Below are 17,668 nucleotides of genomic sequence, written 5' to 3' on the forward strand. Positions count from 1 at the left end.
AGTGTTTTTTTATTCCATATTTTAAATTATCAAACCCGTAAATTAAAGTTTAAAGTTTTTATCATTATTAGCGAAGTTTTACATAGTGACAAAAGTATAAAATGTCTTCTTTGGATGTGCTGAGTTCCATAAAAAATGACGGTAATTATTGATTTTATTTCCATTTTTTTTTTGTGTGTTTTTTGTTACAAGCCCAAATTGTATTTGCCTTTGCTTAAATTTTTCTGTTAAATTATTTACAAATCAGCGTTATATTGAAAGTTCACTCGTGGGGATTCATGATCAGAAAATACTCGAATTTACGTGAAATAGAAAATAGTAAACAATAGGTTAATTATTGTAATTGATTTTCAATATTTTCGCGAAATAAGTTTAGAAAAACAGTTTTTTAAAAAATACACCCATATTGGTGCTCCCATGGTAAAGATTATTTCCACGTTTAATATTATGCTGATCGTCGATTTTTAAAGTAAAATTTTGTCGCTGCATTTACTGTTTTATCAGCATTAATGTGCGAAAGTGTGATGTGATTGAGATAAAAAGCGCTTTTGATGTATTATTTCGCCTTTTACAAAAGCAACCGATAGGGAAAGCGGACCGACCATTCTAGTCATTTTGTATGATGCGCATAGCCCCCTGAACCATCTGACTATTAAGGGGTCCTTCACTAGTACTGTTGAGATTTTCTTCGTTTTCTTTGGAGAAATATGTTGGTGAGATACTTTATTATGTTAGCATTTATACTTTCTCTTGAAATTATTGGTTTTGAATTTTATTTTTTTTCTTTACTTTTTATTATGACTTTATTTGGATATCTGCCTATTAAAGTCCTTCCAATAAAAGCGAGTTTTTCAATTTTTTTAGTATTTTGTTTTTTTGTAAGTAATTTGAAAGTAAATTTTTCTGGGGAAATTTTTTCTTAAAAAAAAAGTTTTTCTTAATTTTGCTTGGCCCGAGGTATAAATTAAATAATTAGACATTTCTGCTTTAGAATCGCTTAATTGAACCGTTTCATCTTTTCGTGCAACTTTGGTTAATGGGGATAAAGTACTTATTGGATACAAGATAAATTTTTAAACTGGATGTCATTTCTAATATTTTTCATTGGTAATAGAAAAACAAAATTAAGAACCCGTAAGATTGGTGTAGAGAATGGTAATTGAGTTCTTTACGTGATCATATGGCCAAGCAGCCATAGTGAAGTCTTGCATTTGCACGCTACCCACATAACTCTTTTCTTTTAATTTTTTGAACTTTTTAATTCTTTTTTTTTTTCTTCTAATTTCTGTTTTACCTTCTATCCACCAAAAAAAAAAAAAAAATTAAGATATATGTATAAAATTAATTAATTTTAACACGGAGGCCTGCTCGACCCATTTCTATTTCGAACGTACTTAAAAAGTCTTTACAGGCTCAATTAGTTTCATCTAACAGTAATGTCGCCATGTTGATGCTTTATGCATCTTTTTTTGTAACATTCTTGCAAAAGTTCTACTTCCTACTTGTTTTAGCCAAAAGTGTTTTTTTTTAAATAGAAAATGTTATTTTTATAGTAGAGGTAGGTATAACTGCACTTACGAAGTACTTATTTATAAAGTGATGCAAAATTATTTCCGTTTTTTGTTGAATTAATTTAGGATTAGCATGACAATGAATTGTTGGGTTATTTTTTTTTTAATTTAATTTTGAAATTTTTAAAAAATGTTATTAATGTAAAAATAGTTGCCTTTATAAACTAAAGACTTAGATTTAAAAATTGTAATAATAGAATTCCTATATTTTTTTTTTTTTTTTTTTAGGCCTTGTTATAAATGAATTTGACGTACCCTTATATAATAACGCGAAGGAAGAGAGTTTAACTCACTTTTTAAATATGGAATCACGCCCAAAAGAACAAGTTAAAACCACACCCCGCAAAGGAAAACCAAAGTTTGTTTTTCATCCACCACCCGAAGCTCCAGTATTCAGGCCTACAATTGAAGAATTTGAAAATCCTTTGCATTATATAAATAGCATTAAGCCACTAGCAGAAAAATGTGGTATCTGTAAAATCATCCCTCCTAATGGGTGGAAGTCACCCTTTGTACTTGATATGGATAAGTTAAAATTCACACCCAGAATTCAGAGAATTAATGAACTTGAGGCCAGAACTCGCATAAAGCTGTATTTTATTGATCAGTTGACAAAATTTTTTGCCAGTAGAGGTAAAACATTTCAAATCCCTTTAATTGAAAAAACGCCTCTTGACTTGTACACTCTCCACCGCTGTGTTAGAGACCAAGGGGGCATTGAATGTGTAAATAAAGAAAGAAAATGGAATGATATAGCTATAAAAATGGGTTTCATTGGTAAAGGTGCTCCTACTTCCTTGAAGTTACATTATGAGCACTTGCTGCAGCCATTTCTCATATCCCAACAAGAGAAAAATGAGAAACATAAGTCTAACAACCACTCATATTACGATGAAAAAAGTGAAATGCATATAGATCGGGAAGATGGAGATAATAGAGCGGGGCTCCAGCTAAGTAAACAGTTGTGTCGTATGGATGATTCTGATGATGGTAAAGGAGCAGCTTTTAGAGAATTAAAAAGTTTAAAATTTTTGGGTCCTGGACCAAAAATGGCAGTTTTTGATGGGCCAGTGAAAACAATGAAAACAAGAACGAGAGGGAAAAAAATTCTTTACGAATTCGACCCTTTAGCCAAATATATGTGTAAGAGTTGTTGTAATGGTGATATAGAAGAATCATTAGTTACATGTGTTTCTTGTGAAGATCGTTATCATGCTAAGTGTCTATTTCCACCGTTATTAGAAAAACCTGTTGGAGATTGGAAGTGCCCTAAATGTGTAGCAATTGATGTTTGTAAACCTTTAGAAGAATTTGGATTTGCTCAAGCTGAAAAAGAGTACACACTAACCGAATTTAGAGAAATGGCACACAGATTCAAACGAAAATATTTTAAGATAAATCCTACTCTAGTCCCTACTCAAAAAGTTGAAGATGAATTTTGGCGAGTTGTATCATCAATAGAAGAAGCAGTGACTGTTGAATACGGTGCAGATTTACACGTGATAGACCATGGTTCAGGATTTCCAGTAAAAGGTAAAACTTCAAATATTAATGGTATTGACACTGAAATATTTAATAAATATGCAGAATCTTCTTGGAATCTCAATAATTTGCCAGTTTTGAAAGCATCGGTTTTAAGACATATTAGCGCGGATATTTCTGGCATGAAAATACCTTGGATGTATGCTGGTATGTGTTTTGCTACCTTTTGTTGGCATAATGAAGATCATTGGAGTTATTCTATTAATTATTTACATTTAGGTGAGCCAAAAACATGGTACGGAGTTTCTGGTAGCATGGCTGAGGAATTTGAAGAAGCAATGAAAAATGCAGCGCCTGAATTGTTCGAATCCCAACCAGATATATTACATCAACTTGTAACAATAATGAATCCAAATGACATTATGGCAGCAGGAGTACCAGTTTATCGAACGGATCAGAGAGAAGGTGAATTTGTAATTACATTTCCAAGAGCTTATCACGCAGGATTCAATCAAGGATTTAATTTTGCAGAGGCATGTAACTTTGCGCCATATGATTGGTTGGCCATCGGAAGAGAATGCATTAGTCATTATTCATCTCTTGGCAGGCCTTGTGTTTTCTCCCATGATGAATTAGTTTGTAAAATGGCCTTAATGGCAGACGAATTGGATGGCAATATAGCCTGGGCAACAATAAATGATGGGAAAGCTATGTTAAACGCTGAAAGAAAACGTCGGCAAATTATTACCAAGCAAGGTGTGTATAAAGCTGTGAAGACCAAATTTGAAGATCTTCCTGATGATGAGAGACAGTGTGCGATTTGTAATACCACTTGTTTTCTGTCAGGTGTGACTTGTCCATGCGATGAAACTAGACTTGTTTGTTTAGAGCATGTAAGTGATTTGTGCGGGTGTCCGTACAGTGTTTATATAATGAAATATGAATACCAGATAGACGAACTAGCAAATATGTTAATGGTTTTAGAAAATAAGACGTTAAAATTTAATACATGGTTAGCTCGTGTAGAAGAAGCACTCTCAGGTAATAGAAAACCAAAGATTACACTTTGTGAATTAACAGAATTGTTAATAGAAGCAAATGACAAAGAATTTCCAAGGAATGACATAATATCAATACTTCATTATCAAGTTAGCAAATGTATTGAAGTGTCTGCTTTAGCTCGAACAATTTTAAGTAATGCTAGGAAAAGAAACGAAACAAGACGAATCACTGTTGAAGAATTGGCTATGTTTGCCAGAGAAATGGATAATTTACCATGTGCCCTGATGGAGACTCCTGCAATCAAACAGTTATTAAATAGAGCAAAACATATTCAGCGAATAGCGAATAAAAACCTTACATTCAGAAATGTTAAAACTTCTAAAATTTCAGTTTGCGTTAGTTGGATGAAGTCTATCAACTTAGAATTTAAAGAATTACCAATCTTGCAAGAAAGACTAAGAGAGAAGGAGTGGTTAGACAAGTCTAATGCCATTTTGTCTAAAAATGATAGTGTCGTTGATTTTGTATTGTTAGATGGCTTAATTAAAGAATCTGAATCTCTTCCGCTTTCACAACCTTTTGGGAAGAAAAAGAAGGCATTAATAAAGATGAAAGAATCAGTTGCTGCTAGTCAATTAAACAAAAATAAGGAGAAGATAATAGAATTAGATGTAGAACGAGAACACGATACTATTAACTTATTACCTAATATACCTTCAGAGGCTGTAAGTAATCTAGAGATGGCGAAGTCTTTGCAAGAGAAGATATTGGCAGTTCTGAAAGGAGAAGTTGTTCTTACTACTAATGTTTTAGCAGAAATTCTTTCTCGAAGTCAAGCATTTCCGTTTAAAGTTTCAGGTATTGCAGAGTTTGAAGAAAATATTAAGAAAGTACAATCTTGGAAATCATTAGCATCTAGATTCTTTTTAAAGAGAAGGAGTCCTTATACACTATTGCAAGCATTGTGGCCTAGGAAGTTTGTATCACGAGATAATTACTTCAAGAAGAAAGATATAGTTTTATTGGAGAATATGATCGTCGAAGGGGAGGTAAATTTTTCAAGGGCTCACTATAAATCCGCTTCCAGCACCCAAACAAAATCATTATTTAAACTTAGACTAGATAATTTAGCGCAAAGAGCAAATTCAGAATTCGTTGGCATAGTTTGCATGTGTGGACGGATTATTGCTGGTGAAATCATAATATGCGAATTGTGTCAAAGTGCATACCATAATTCTTGTTTTAGAGTAGATGAAAACGTTGTGAAATCATATATTTATGGATTTAGGGCCAAAGTTGTGTGCTCTTTATGTACTAGAACTAAAAGACCTACATTGATGGAAATTAATAATTTACTCTCTTCGGCTGAGAAGTTGAAAATTAAAATTCCAGAGTACTTTGTACTGAGACATTTTGTTAATAAAGTTAAAAGATGGCAGAGAGAAGCTAGAATTGCGTTAAGTACACCAGAAATGATAGTGTCCCTAAATGCAATTATAACTGCAATGAAGAGAAAGTGTGCTTTTGAAATGAAAAAAGTAGGAAAACCAAGTAATTTAATAACTCGTTCTTTTGATAATCTTAATAAGTTGGAGACTTCACCGTTGGAATCTCCTTCTAAAACCAATACATTTATTGAAATTAATAGAGAGTCCCTTCTAAATTTGCGACAGATTATGATGATTGGTGATTCCTATGAGGTAACTACTGTGGAGAGTTCTCAGTTATGGATACTTATTGATGCTTCCAAGTCAGGGATGCTTCCAGATACTGGACCTACCGCAGTGGAGAATCTTAAAGTTTATGTGGTAGATCGTAATATTAATGTTGAAAGCAAATTAGATGGTGTTAAAAAAACACCTATGAAACAAAAACTCAAAATGAAGAACTCTATTTTATCATCTAAAGTAAAAATTAAAAAACAAACTTCCAGTCCTCTTCCTCAGTTAAGTAATAAAATAAGGAGATTAGCGCAGAGAAAAAATACTATAAAGAAAGGAACGTCCGGAGATATGAAACTGGAAGGTTTGACTGTGGAAGAGCATGAACCTGGCGAAGCATGTGCATCTGGTGGGAATTGTGTACTACCCGGAGATGAGTCCGTAGGCTGGGTACAGTGTGATGGAAAATGTGGCAAGTGGTTCCATATGAAATGTGTTGACCTGACAAATGTTACTGAGGAGGATGTGTTTGTCTGCAAGCTGTGTGAAGGTGGCAATGTTCAAGAGTTTAGTTCAATTAACGAAGCAGATCCATTATCGTAGAATTTATCTTGTGAGTATAAAACATGATTTAAGCTTTCTTTGTACAAAAACTGTAGAAATGTTTTATTTTTATTTAAAATATATTTATTCTAAACTGCCTTCTTTTTTGTATTTGTAAATTAAATAGTTTATTTATAATTTGAAGATGTTAAAGAAATTTTTCCTTGAGATGGAGATCCCTTGAGATCTATGGAACTATGTTAAGAGTAACTTAAATCAGTTATAACATTATCCTCTGTACAGATTTAAAAATTATTTTTGACATAGAAACTAAAGAAATTAAGCTATCCACTTGAAGTTCCTAATAATTCCAGAATGACATAATTGGCTGCTAATTTTTAGATTTCTTAATTTTATAACAGTTCTTGCAATTGTTTCCTGTCAAATTCGAAATTGACTTGATAGTTTCCTAATCAAACTTATTTTTCAGTTTGCTTACTCATAAATGAAAACCTTCTGTAGTCTCCAAAAATTTATCGGGTGTTTTGGGTTGTTAAAGGCTAGATTTGAGAGTGTAGAAAGTTTTTTTATTTATTAATAATGTACTCATCGTAATATCAGTTCTAAAATTTTACTCTCAAATCATATTTTCAATTTTCTTTAACCTTTTATCTCGCATTCAATAATTTCTCTACTGCATTTTTTTTTTTTGAGCTTTAACCAATTAAATTTGCCTGTCTAACTTTAGTTTGTTACCTAAAATTGAAGTGTCTGTTTTACTAAATTTACTTTAAATGATGTCATCTTTATTGGGTTATTTTTTAGTGACAGATATTTTCTCCTAATGTAAGAAATAATCATTTCAAATATTAAAAACAAGGCAATTTTTTTTTCGTAAGTAAAAATTAAATTTCATAAGTTCAATCAAATCAAATTACTTATATTTTGGGTACTTGAAATAAATAATTTGGTCCAAAATTCAGTTAACAAAAGTTCGATGAAAATTTTTCTTTAAAGTAGTTTTTTTTTAAGTACTTGTAGTTTCCTACTTTCCTTCTTCTTCAGAGTTGATTTCAATCAGGATCTTGTAGAGGTTGACTTCAGCCCATAAACACTAAGCTGTTCATTGAAGATTGAAATAATCATTATGAGGTTTTTTTTTTTGTATCTGACTAAGAAAATATTAAACAAATCTTGCTCGAAGTATGAATACCACTGTATTCATCAGGAGGTTATTTGTGTTTAAAAGAGCTAAATTAACTTTAATCAGTTGTAAAATATTCATCTCTTCATAATTTATTGCCTGAAGTGTTTGGAACCATAATATTTACTTTGATTTTTAATTTAATTTACCCTGCAGTCGAGGGATTTAGTGTACAATAGAATCTTCGCAGAACACTGGGTACTTAGAGTGCAGATTATCTGGATTCAGTTGGCCAGTTGGCTGGCCTCAAATTTTTTTCAATTTAGAAACCTCTTAGAAGCACACAGTGTGATCTGTAACGAAGAATGCTGTCCAAAGGAGGGAAGTGTCATTAATTGAAAAAGAAAGATATCTAGGATGTCATCATCTTTACATGTGCTTGATGAACCTGACTCTGAAGGCAGAGAATTGTAATAATTCTTGGAAACTTTATTATTTTGTTGAATGAATTTTTGAATCTTTGGCGTGTTGTTTTCTACGTCTTTCTCATGTCTGCAAACAAGTCTTCATATTGATACCACCATATAAGTGATCGTATTCCTTCTTGGAAACTTTATTATTTTGTTGAATGAATTTTTGAATCTTTGGCGTGTTGTTTTCTACGTCTTTCTCATGTCTGCAAACAAGTCTTCATATTGATACCACCATATAAGTGATCGTATTCCTTCTTGGAAACTTTATTATTTTGTTGAATGAATTTTTGAATCTTTGGCGTGTTGTTTTCTACGTCTTTCTCATGTCTGCAAACAAGTCTTCATATTGATACCACCATATAAGTGATCGTATTCCTTCTTGGAAAAAATACAAAAATTGATTATGACAGGCACATTGGTTAACAATAAGAATGCAATATCTACTCTCTGTTTCTGCATTTAATCCTTGCCATAATCCTTGAAAATTTTGAAGCTGAATAATAACTCCAGGAATCAATCCTAAACCAATTTTGAACATTACTACATTTTTATTCTACTCATTACAATACAAATCTCGCTCATTTTAATTGGATGCTCTCAAAGGAAGAACATTTTATGTTTAATTAATTTAAAAATTGTTAATTTAAAAAAAATATAATTCATTAATATACGTTATTAAAGATACATTAAATTTAGAAAAAGTTATTAACTACCGTCCCGTTTTAATAAAATGCATTGTAAAATTGGTTGTTTTTAAATCCCTTCAATCAAAAAATCTATTTGAAAAAAATACTAATTTGATTTCTTCAACCATTATTCTTATCCTTCCCCTGATTCTTCAAATACTTGTGATTATGTATTTTTAAGATAACTGTGTAATTTTTCTGAAATGGGCAAAAAAAAAGAAGAATTTAAAAACTTTTTTACAGACAGTTAAACAATTACATTTTCTATCAGTATCTCCACGGTGAATATTAATATATTTAACTAATTAGGTTTTTTTAAATATAGTGTTTGTTAATTATTATTTTTATGAAATTTGTGATTGACAAGTTGTATTTTTTATTTTGCTTGCAGAATTTTTGCGACATTTTGTACAGAAATTGGAAAACCCTGGCGAAGAATTAAACAATACTATTTGTCAAACTATTTCTGTTTCAGAGCAATTATCAAAACTATCGAATGGTAAGAATTTAATTTTTGTTGTTTTTTTTAACAATGAGTAATCTTGATCATTATTGAAACTTTTCAATAATCTTTAAGTAAACTTCCAATAAACCTTTAGGTCTTTTGTAAAGATATACATACATATCTTTGATCATTTTGTGATAGATAAAATGGTATGTCAAAAGAACGATTTTGTCTACAAGTGGTTTTTTCCAATCCACTCTAATTAGTAACTGAAGAGCGAGCGTCATTTTTCCCATGTTATCTGATTTTTTTTCGGAGGCGATAACTTTCGCGTTGATTACTTCTGAGTGGACGCCCACTATCAGAAGGGGCTGGACTCTCAGATCCAGATCTTGAAACAGAGAAGAATATTTTCTGTGCAAATGATGCACGATTTCTAGACTTGCTTTAAAAGCAGTTTTTCATTTCATTGGTCGCTCACTTTTAGCAATTCCTGGCTAAGCGAAAGTTTGTAGATTCTACATGAATTATCCACAAAGATAGACCCAAGTCTTTATTGAAATTTTAAAATTGTTTACCACTGTAACTTTTACACCATCTTCTTTGTCATTTTGTTCTCAACCGAAATCACCTAATTTCACTACCTTAATAATATCAAGGACTTTACTAAAGTTCCAGGTTCGAGATAAAAGGATGAAGTTATACAGAAATGCGATGTTTTGCAACAGATTTATGTGCATTATTTGAGAAGGAATGCACTGATTTTTGTTGCAAGTGCAAGTAATATCATGCTCACGATTTTAAACGACAATCAGATTGTATCATTTCAAAGATGTCAACCAATCAGATGCTTATTACAGCAATAATGCAGCATTATGCATTTTGTCCAGATCTAATCCATCCTATTTGTATGTTCTTGCTGTCAATGTCAATCACCCTTTTTCAGCGCGAGGCAATAATTCGTTTTATGAAACAAATAACTAAAATAAATTGCTGTGAAATTAACTTTGTCGTTGGCTATAAAAAGGAATGGCTGTAAGCCACGAACCAACCGTCACCTTAAAGATCCATTGTGGCTCCTAATGTACCAGTGTTTAATATGAATAAAATTAGGCGTCTGTGAAATGTTAAATACGTATGTGAGTGAGTGGTTTGTGTGGTGATGAGCTTTAGTTTGCCAGTGGATTCGCTGAACCCAAATTATTGTTTATATTAGCGTTGGCTATGTCCTTGTAAATGTTCTTTTTTCGGAGAGGGGAATATCCGTAAGGATGCCAAGATCCCTGAAGAAGTTTTACTTTGTATTTGGGACACGTAAATTTTTAAATGGTATAAAGTAAAATTGGTATTAAGAAGAAACAAATACGCATCTTCTTTTTTCACCTCAGGCTTCAAACAATTTTTTACATTTTCTATCTTTAAATCTAGTCATAAAGTTGTTGCCCCTACTTAGAAAAGAAAAGAAAACATTTTCCCTTTTTTTGCTCATTAGGAATCGCTTTACTTGACAAAGAATTACAAAAACAAGTTTTGGATAAACATGAAGATTTGGTGTCGCAAGCAACATGGGTTGAAAAATTACAAGGAGTTCTTTCTATAATGCACATTCATGTACAGGTACTGTCTAATTTTACGAATGAAAACATTCGTCATTATATAGTAATTATAAGATAAAATTTTCTTACTTTCTTTCTTTGGTTTTCCAAAAGAAAATTCCAAATTAATAATTTTTCAAAATTATTACTATTATATCATTTTATTCATGTGATGTAAGCTTTTAATTTTATGACACAATAATTAAAAAGCAGAGATATTTTTCATGGCCGTCTAATTTAAAATATAACTTCTTATAATATTGGAGTATTGAATTATGTAAGATTTTGTTCGAAAATTCAACTATTTTTCTAGGTTCAATTTATATAAGTTGAAACTTGTTTGGGTTTTAGTCCATGAAAATACAAGAAAGGCTTGCATTTTAATTGTAAAATTTAATACAACTATATTTTAAATGTTATTTCTCTTTAAATAAATTTCTACTTAAATTTAGTGAGGGATCTTTCCCAAAGTATTTTTATTGTTTAAAAAAAAATGCGTTCCTAAAATGCTAGTTATAAATTATTTCAATTCATTATCATATTTTATTTTTTTTAAATATAAGGCAATTTTTAACATATAAATTAAAGAAGAAGTATGTATACAAATTTTTATCCATTAGCTTTTTGTTTTTTTTTAAAGCAATATGTACACATATTATATTCTCCTATACTTTATTTCTTAATCATTAATTTAATAATAGAGCTGTTTGTTGTATTATTTTCTTTTTATTTTTTAATAAAGTCAGCTAGGGGAAGATTAACTCCAATCCCACCGAACAAAGAAAAAAAATTTATCAGATTATATGTTAAGAAAGATTCTAACATCCTATCGTGTCCAGGACTATGTACTTTTTTGCAGTCCTACAAGAACTTGGAATCCAACTCCTGCTTGTGGCATATTCTTAACAGTTTCGTCAGGCACAGTATTCTATATGAGAGATAAAAATTTGAGTGAAATTACATCGAACTCTTGTCTTTCGTTTATATTTGTAGATCTTGAAATTGCAACAACTACCCAGATAAAGTTTCTTGATCAGAATCTAAATACACTCAGTATCTTTCTAAGACGATATGATCTAAGAATTTAAAGGACACGATCTATCTCTGTCTCAGTGTATCTTAACCCTGTATAAAGGTTTTACAGCTACCGTCTCATTGAATATCCACTTCTTGCATTGTTCTTATAGCCTCGTATCCAGTCATGATATGCTTGGATACACACACACTGCAGGCAAAGTGCATCAATCAAGAGATTCATTATTCTTGAGTGCAAGAGTATTTGCAATTAGATTTCTATTCTTCAGTCTCTATTCTGAAAAGAGTTTACCTCGCACTAGCCATTGTTACTTCATCCTCATGTTACCGACCATGAAACTATTTTTTTTTTTTATTAATTAATTATTATAATACTTAGTTATATAATAATTATTTCTTAGTTATTTAAGGTTGAGTTCTACGATATTTTCAATATACGATTTATTTATTTTTTGACAAAAAAAACCAGCTACATCACATTTTTATTTCGTTTTTAGACTCTTGCGCGAATGCCAATGAAATGAAAAGCAGACTTTTTGTTTTTTGTTTTTATTGTAAAATTGTAAACTTTAAATCTGTGAGATTGATAACAATTTTATTACACTACTAAATAAATTCAGCTTTGAATTTAGTTATAAAATATTATTATTGTGTAATGTGTATTAAAATGTTTTTAGCCTCTAAAATGCCTACTTATAAATTTTTAATGTATAGTATTCCTAGATTATAATAAGTTAGGACCAATGTGTAGCCTTAAATAAAATATTGTATGATTGTAAAAATTAATGTTTTTTATTAACTTTAAAAAGAAAAGAGCGAAAAACGCTTACATTAAGACTGTGTACTTCATAATACTTAGTTCATTAAGTGAATTCCATTAAAAAAAAAAAGGGGTCAAATAAAATTTGTAGATACTTAACGAATTTTAATGTTATAGGCATGTAAGTTTGAAAACTGTAAGCAAGTTTTTCTGTTGCTTGGTGTATTGAATTTTATTCATAAACTTGATCTCACTTCCTGTTTTTTTTTCAAAAACTATAAATATCATGTATTCCTATTTTTCTTTTCTAAAATGTGCATGTATATATATTGTGTATATACACATATTTTGTCTCTAACCTGGCTTCCTTATAATGCACAAAAAATATTTGGATAAATAGAAGACTGCATTGTATTTACAATACAAGAACAATAATAATTTTTTTGTTTTTAGATGTTTTATTTTTTTCTGGTGTACGATCTACCGGGAGACGATCTACTCGTATTCTGATTTCCAACTATGAGTTTACCCTTGAGCAAGAGAGTCTTCCGACTCTCCGAGATGTTATACTTAATTTTTTGAGCCCTTTTGCTTGCTGATTTTTTTTATTATTCTTCGGAAATAAGAGGATACTATCCAAGCAAATTAGAACATATAATTTTTGTTGAAACCAAAATTATAATCTAAAATTCTGGTTTTCAGAATGTATAGAAGTTAATTTTTCACTGAGGTAGCACTGTTACAGTCAAATGCAAAACTTGCGAGTCGATTATTATTGAGTACGTATTGTTTAAGTAAAACAATCAAGTTTTGGGCTGTAGTAATCTTTGATCTTCAATTGAAGTAAGATATAATATATCCTAAGCTTGTGATTATTACAAGAAAATAGCTTTTGTCTCTGCAAAGAGCATTATTATTATTATTATAAACCTTGTCTACTTAACCACAGTTTTTCCATTTTTTTATATTTATTTTAGTCACAAAAGGTCTGTTAGGTTGTTTTATTTTTTAAGGAGCGTCGTTCTCGTGTACTAAATTACTTATCGTTTATTACTTATCGATAATTTCGTTCGCAGTACAAAAATAAGAAATAATTATTCAGTTTTATAGTCTGGATATCACAAAGAAGATATTATATGATTATCGTTAACTTATAAAATTATTGCCTAAATCGAGAACCTAAGCCAGTACCATAAAACCTGTTTTATCTTTGTGATTCATGCCCGTAATCGTCCAGCTAATTTGGCATTTAGAATAATGGTAACATCAACAAAATGAAGCACAGATCTAGCCCACAAATAGAATAATTATGGGCCTGCACAATGCACTGTCGGCCTCCGAACAGTGTTCTCTCGTTAAAACACCCATTATCTTGTAGTGCTCTGTAATGGCTAAGACAGAATATCTAACGAGAGCCATACGCGTGGGGCTACAATTCACTATCCACTTACCAAATCTCTTGCCTAGCATTTCGTTTAAACATGGATATGTATTTGCCTTCTTAAAAAAAATAAATAAAAAAGCATTTAACAGCTGATAAAGACTACAGTTAAGTAAGCAAAATGACGCATTACTTTACTATATGAAACAAAAGAATCTCTTACTTAAAGGGGCATGCGTCGAACGAGTTGAATCTCTTCTTGTTTCTCACTTTGGATAAAGTTGACTTATTCTTAACAGAAAATTACTAAATATAAATTGAATCATGAACTAAATAAATTTGCATTATTTTTATTAGGTTCACTGACAACAATCTTGTTGAGTATAATCTCATTGGGTCATAGCCAATGAAAAAGGACTAAAATTGGCAGGATGTAAAAAAATAGATTGTGAGAGAACATTTTACGTCAGGGATGTACATCTTGTTTTTTTTCTACGGCCCAACAAAAATTATGTTTTGTTCTAACATCCGTTGTGATGACTAGAAAGAAAACTTTGTCATTAGAAAAAAAGAAAGTAGATTTATCACAAAATTGAACGAAAATAGATTAACAGATTATTAGTGGGATGTTGCACCTTGTATGGGTGACGTTTTATACTTCGATGAAGATTTATGTAATGATATATAAATATAAATTCAAACTGAACAAACGAAAAATAAAAGTAAGATGCGAGGGTCAAAATTTGTTTAAAGAACATTTCACTAAAGGTAACAGATTATTTTCAATTTTAAGGCGTTAAATATATTTGTATACTTTAAGAACATTTAAAAGTGGCTAAAAACGTAACGAAATAGATCTCACGGTCGAATTCTTTTTCGTTTTTGTTACCGTGTGAAAATGGACATCTTTGCGGAAGATGGGGTTGCAAATGAAATGATAAAAATTCCCAAGAAAAAGACCATTTTTCTCCATCTTTTACCTCCACTTTCCTCCCTATACTTGCTATTTTTTTTTTTAAATTTTTGAAAATGATTTTTTTAATGTTACTATTGATTCTTAAAAATACTTTTAAGCGTTGGGTTTTGTTGTTGGGCCGCATTGTGAATACCTAGCTTTGAATACAGAAAAAACCAATTCCATCACAATTCAGTGAATAAAAGGATGAAAGTGATGTCTATTTGTGTATTTTTTTACTCTTAATATCAAAGGAACATATATATATATATATATTTTTTTTTTTGTAGAATAATAGAAATTATGGCTTTTTAGAGTTTGGTGAGTTCTGTAGAAAGGGTAAGATTAAAGGTGGTTGAACCATTCACACGTTTGGAATCACAAACCCTAGTATTAACAAGATTGCATGCAACAACTGATTTATTAAGAAGAGTTGCTAGGATTCAGCAACTTGTTAAAAGACTACCTGGGCTAGAACCATTAAGAGCAGCTCATATAATTTCTGAATTGGGTAAGATGATAAGTAATTTTCAACAAAAACCTTTTATTCTACTTAGTTACAAGCTGAAGAAGTTTCTATTCTTTTCTGAAACTTTAAAATAACTACAAGTTACATTTTGGTTACAGTAAGTACAGGTAGGTAACTTGTTTAGAGTATCAAATAATTGAGTGTTCTTGTTTACAAATTTACTTCTTAATTCTAATGTTTTCTAATTTCTTCTTGATATTTATAGAAATGATCGCTTTTTTTTTGGTTATAGTTTAATCAAATTGCATTGATTACATTACTGCAAAGCCCATTAATAAACATTTACCTTATTCAGGTGAATTATACCGTGATGTTGATCTCTCTGGATTAGAGATTCTGGACACTGAAGAGAGATTAATAAAAAAAGAAACTGCTTCTGTTGAACAACAAGCATCAAAGATTGTCGAACAAGGATTGCAGTCGTTAAATGAAGAACAGGTGTGTATTAGGGTTCTTTTCATGGAAGTCAATTTTGTTGGGTACATTAATTAATAATAGCTACTCACTCATTGTGTGTAGGTGGGAATAGGAATTGAAATTATGATGAAGTTAGATACTGCTGAAAAAGAAGTCAACAGACTCATGGATAAAGCAGTGGAACATGTCGAGCATAGTATAAAATATGCTTTGGACATGAATAATTTGGTTCCATTAGCTACTAGAGGTAATTTTATTTCTCACTAATAACTATTATCTCATCTATGTAAAAAAGTATTTTTTTAAAGTAAAAAGTCTAAAGAAAAAAGACATCCTATTCTACTTTATTTAAATTTATTAATAAAAGGTTTTTGATTAGCTTAATTAAGCATAAATAAATCAATGTATCATGTAATGATGCAGTTGAAAATTTTCAGGCGGTGCTGGCAGAGTATCTGGCATAAATATTCCAGCGAATATCCAGAATTTTCGAAATAAACTCTGGTCAGCATGGGAAAATGCCTTAAGCACTGTTTACACAATGTGTGCTCAGGTTTGAATTTTCTAGTTTTAAATTACAATGAATAGTTGGTGTTGTTATTCAACATGGTCGCTAAGATCACTGAAGAAGGGAGAAATATAAAATGAAGAAAGTCTATTTCCAATTAAAGACACAATTCTTTATTGATTTTTTTGTTTTTTTGCCAAACTCTCGACCTAGGTCATATTCAGGGCTTTTTAAAAATTATATGTATTTTTTTTACATACTCTCAACATAACTGGTCCTAACTGACTGAAGATACACCAACTCTAATGTTAAAAATGGAGTATCTAAACACTCAGGAAAAAAGACACACACCAATCTTTATTGTTAATGTAAAGCAAATTATTGCTGATAATAAGTGTGATCTCTGTAGATGACCTAAGTCGAAAGTTTGGCAAAAAAATTATGACAAATTTGCAATCATCGTGTTTTTCATTTTTAATACAAATGTCAATGATTAATATGCTCAAATTTTTTGGTTATTCTGCTTCATTTTATAAAATAATTAAACTTAATGATTTATAATGTAGATGTCCGTAATCCAGCAAGTGCTAAATAATAAAGTTAGCTACAGTGGCGTTACAGCTAATGAAAATCATTCAGACATAGCCAGTGTTTTCTGGAGTCAGATTGATGATTTATTGGCAAAGCACTTAAGTTCTGCTGCGAAAGGTTCGTAAACATTATAACTTTGTTTTATATTTCTGTAGTTAAACGTTGTAAATCTTGTTTTTTCCACTCAGGCTCTTCGTATATGAAACAAGCCTTAGAAGGTGAATATCCTAAACTACTAAGGTTACATCTTGATTTGCATAAAAAGTTAAAAACTTTAAACCCAAGCGATTCTAAGCAAATATTTCCATCAATGTAAGATTTTATTTTTTGATAAAAGAATGTATTACTCATATCAAGCAGGTAATTTTAAAATGAAACGAAATTGTAGGGGTAAATGTGTGAGACAATTTGAAACTGCCTATCTTAGTAGGTCAGTAATGTTAGTTTTGGACTGTGTTCGAGAAATGTTTCCAGAAGGTGAACCTCTTGTACCGCCCGAACCGCCATCTACCGACAAAGTGGATGCTTTCATAAAGACAATTTCGAGGTATTTATTGACTACAATTTTTATTTTTTTTTAAACATAACAAAGAAATATTATTGTTATTATTTTGGAACAGTGAGCTTAGCGTCTCTCTCGTTGACCAAGCACTAGCCATACCTGTGGCCAGAAATGTATCTAAAGCAGTGTCTTTATTCTGCCAGAAGGGTGAACAAATGCTTGTGAACACTGCTGATGCTACCCAAGTAATTGGTAAGATTTTTTTTTGTTTCTAACAAGATTAAGTATTGCAATAGTATTAAAGTTTTAAAGTTATGTTTTCTGTATATAATTTCTTTAATTACAGACTCTATTTTTCAATGGATGAACATTGGTTTTATTCCCTGGG

At 30.8% G+C, this 17,668-nt stretch overlaps 1 protein-coding gene across 9 annotated transcripts in view; it reads left to right on the forward strand.

Annotated features, from left to right (window-relative positions):
- fws (Conserved oligomeric Golgi complex subunit 5 four way stop) overlaps positions 1-17,668 on the forward strand; it is a 21,397-nt gene continuing 3,729 nt past the window's right edge. For 2 of the 9 annotated variants that reach the window (XM_074132632.1, XM_074132631.1), the window contains exons 1-11: positions 1-141; positions 8,954-9,061; positions 10,500-10,624; positions 15,049-15,244; positions 15,558-15,700; positions 15,782-15,926; positions 16,117-16,232; positions 16,754-16,895; positions 16,967-17,090; positions 17,167-17,325; positions 17,399-17,532. In XM_074132632.1, coding sequence (XP_073988733.1) covers positions 102-141; positions 8,954-9,061; positions 10,500-10,624; positions 15,049-15,244; positions 15,558-15,700; positions 15,782-15,926; positions 16,117-16,232; positions 16,754-16,895; positions 16,967-17,090; positions 17,167-17,325; positions 17,399-17,532 — 1,432 coding nt within the window. In that variant the 5' untranslated portion in view covers positions 1-101. Of the gene's footprint in view, positions 142-571; positions 714-1,005; positions 1,559-1,799; positions 6,330-8,953; positions 9,062-10,499; positions 12,850-15,048; positions 15,245-15,557; positions 15,701-15,781; positions 15,927-16,116; positions 16,233-16,753; positions 16,896-16,966; positions 17,091-17,166; positions 17,326-17,398; positions 17,533-17,668 lie in introns of those variants that run through there. The other 7 variants (XM_074132633.1, XR_012459831.1, XR_012459832.1 and 4 more) reach the window with 7 other exon arrangements.

The sequence above is a fragment of the Rhodnius prolixus genome, unplaced genomic scaffold (genome assembly GCF_049639745.1).
Source record: "Rhodnius prolixus isolate KJV_2025 unplaced genomic scaffold, Rpr scaffold_4, whole genome shotgun sequence".
NCBI lineage: Eukaryota > Metazoa > Arthropoda > Insecta > Hemiptera > Reduviidae > Rhodnius > Rhodnius prolixus.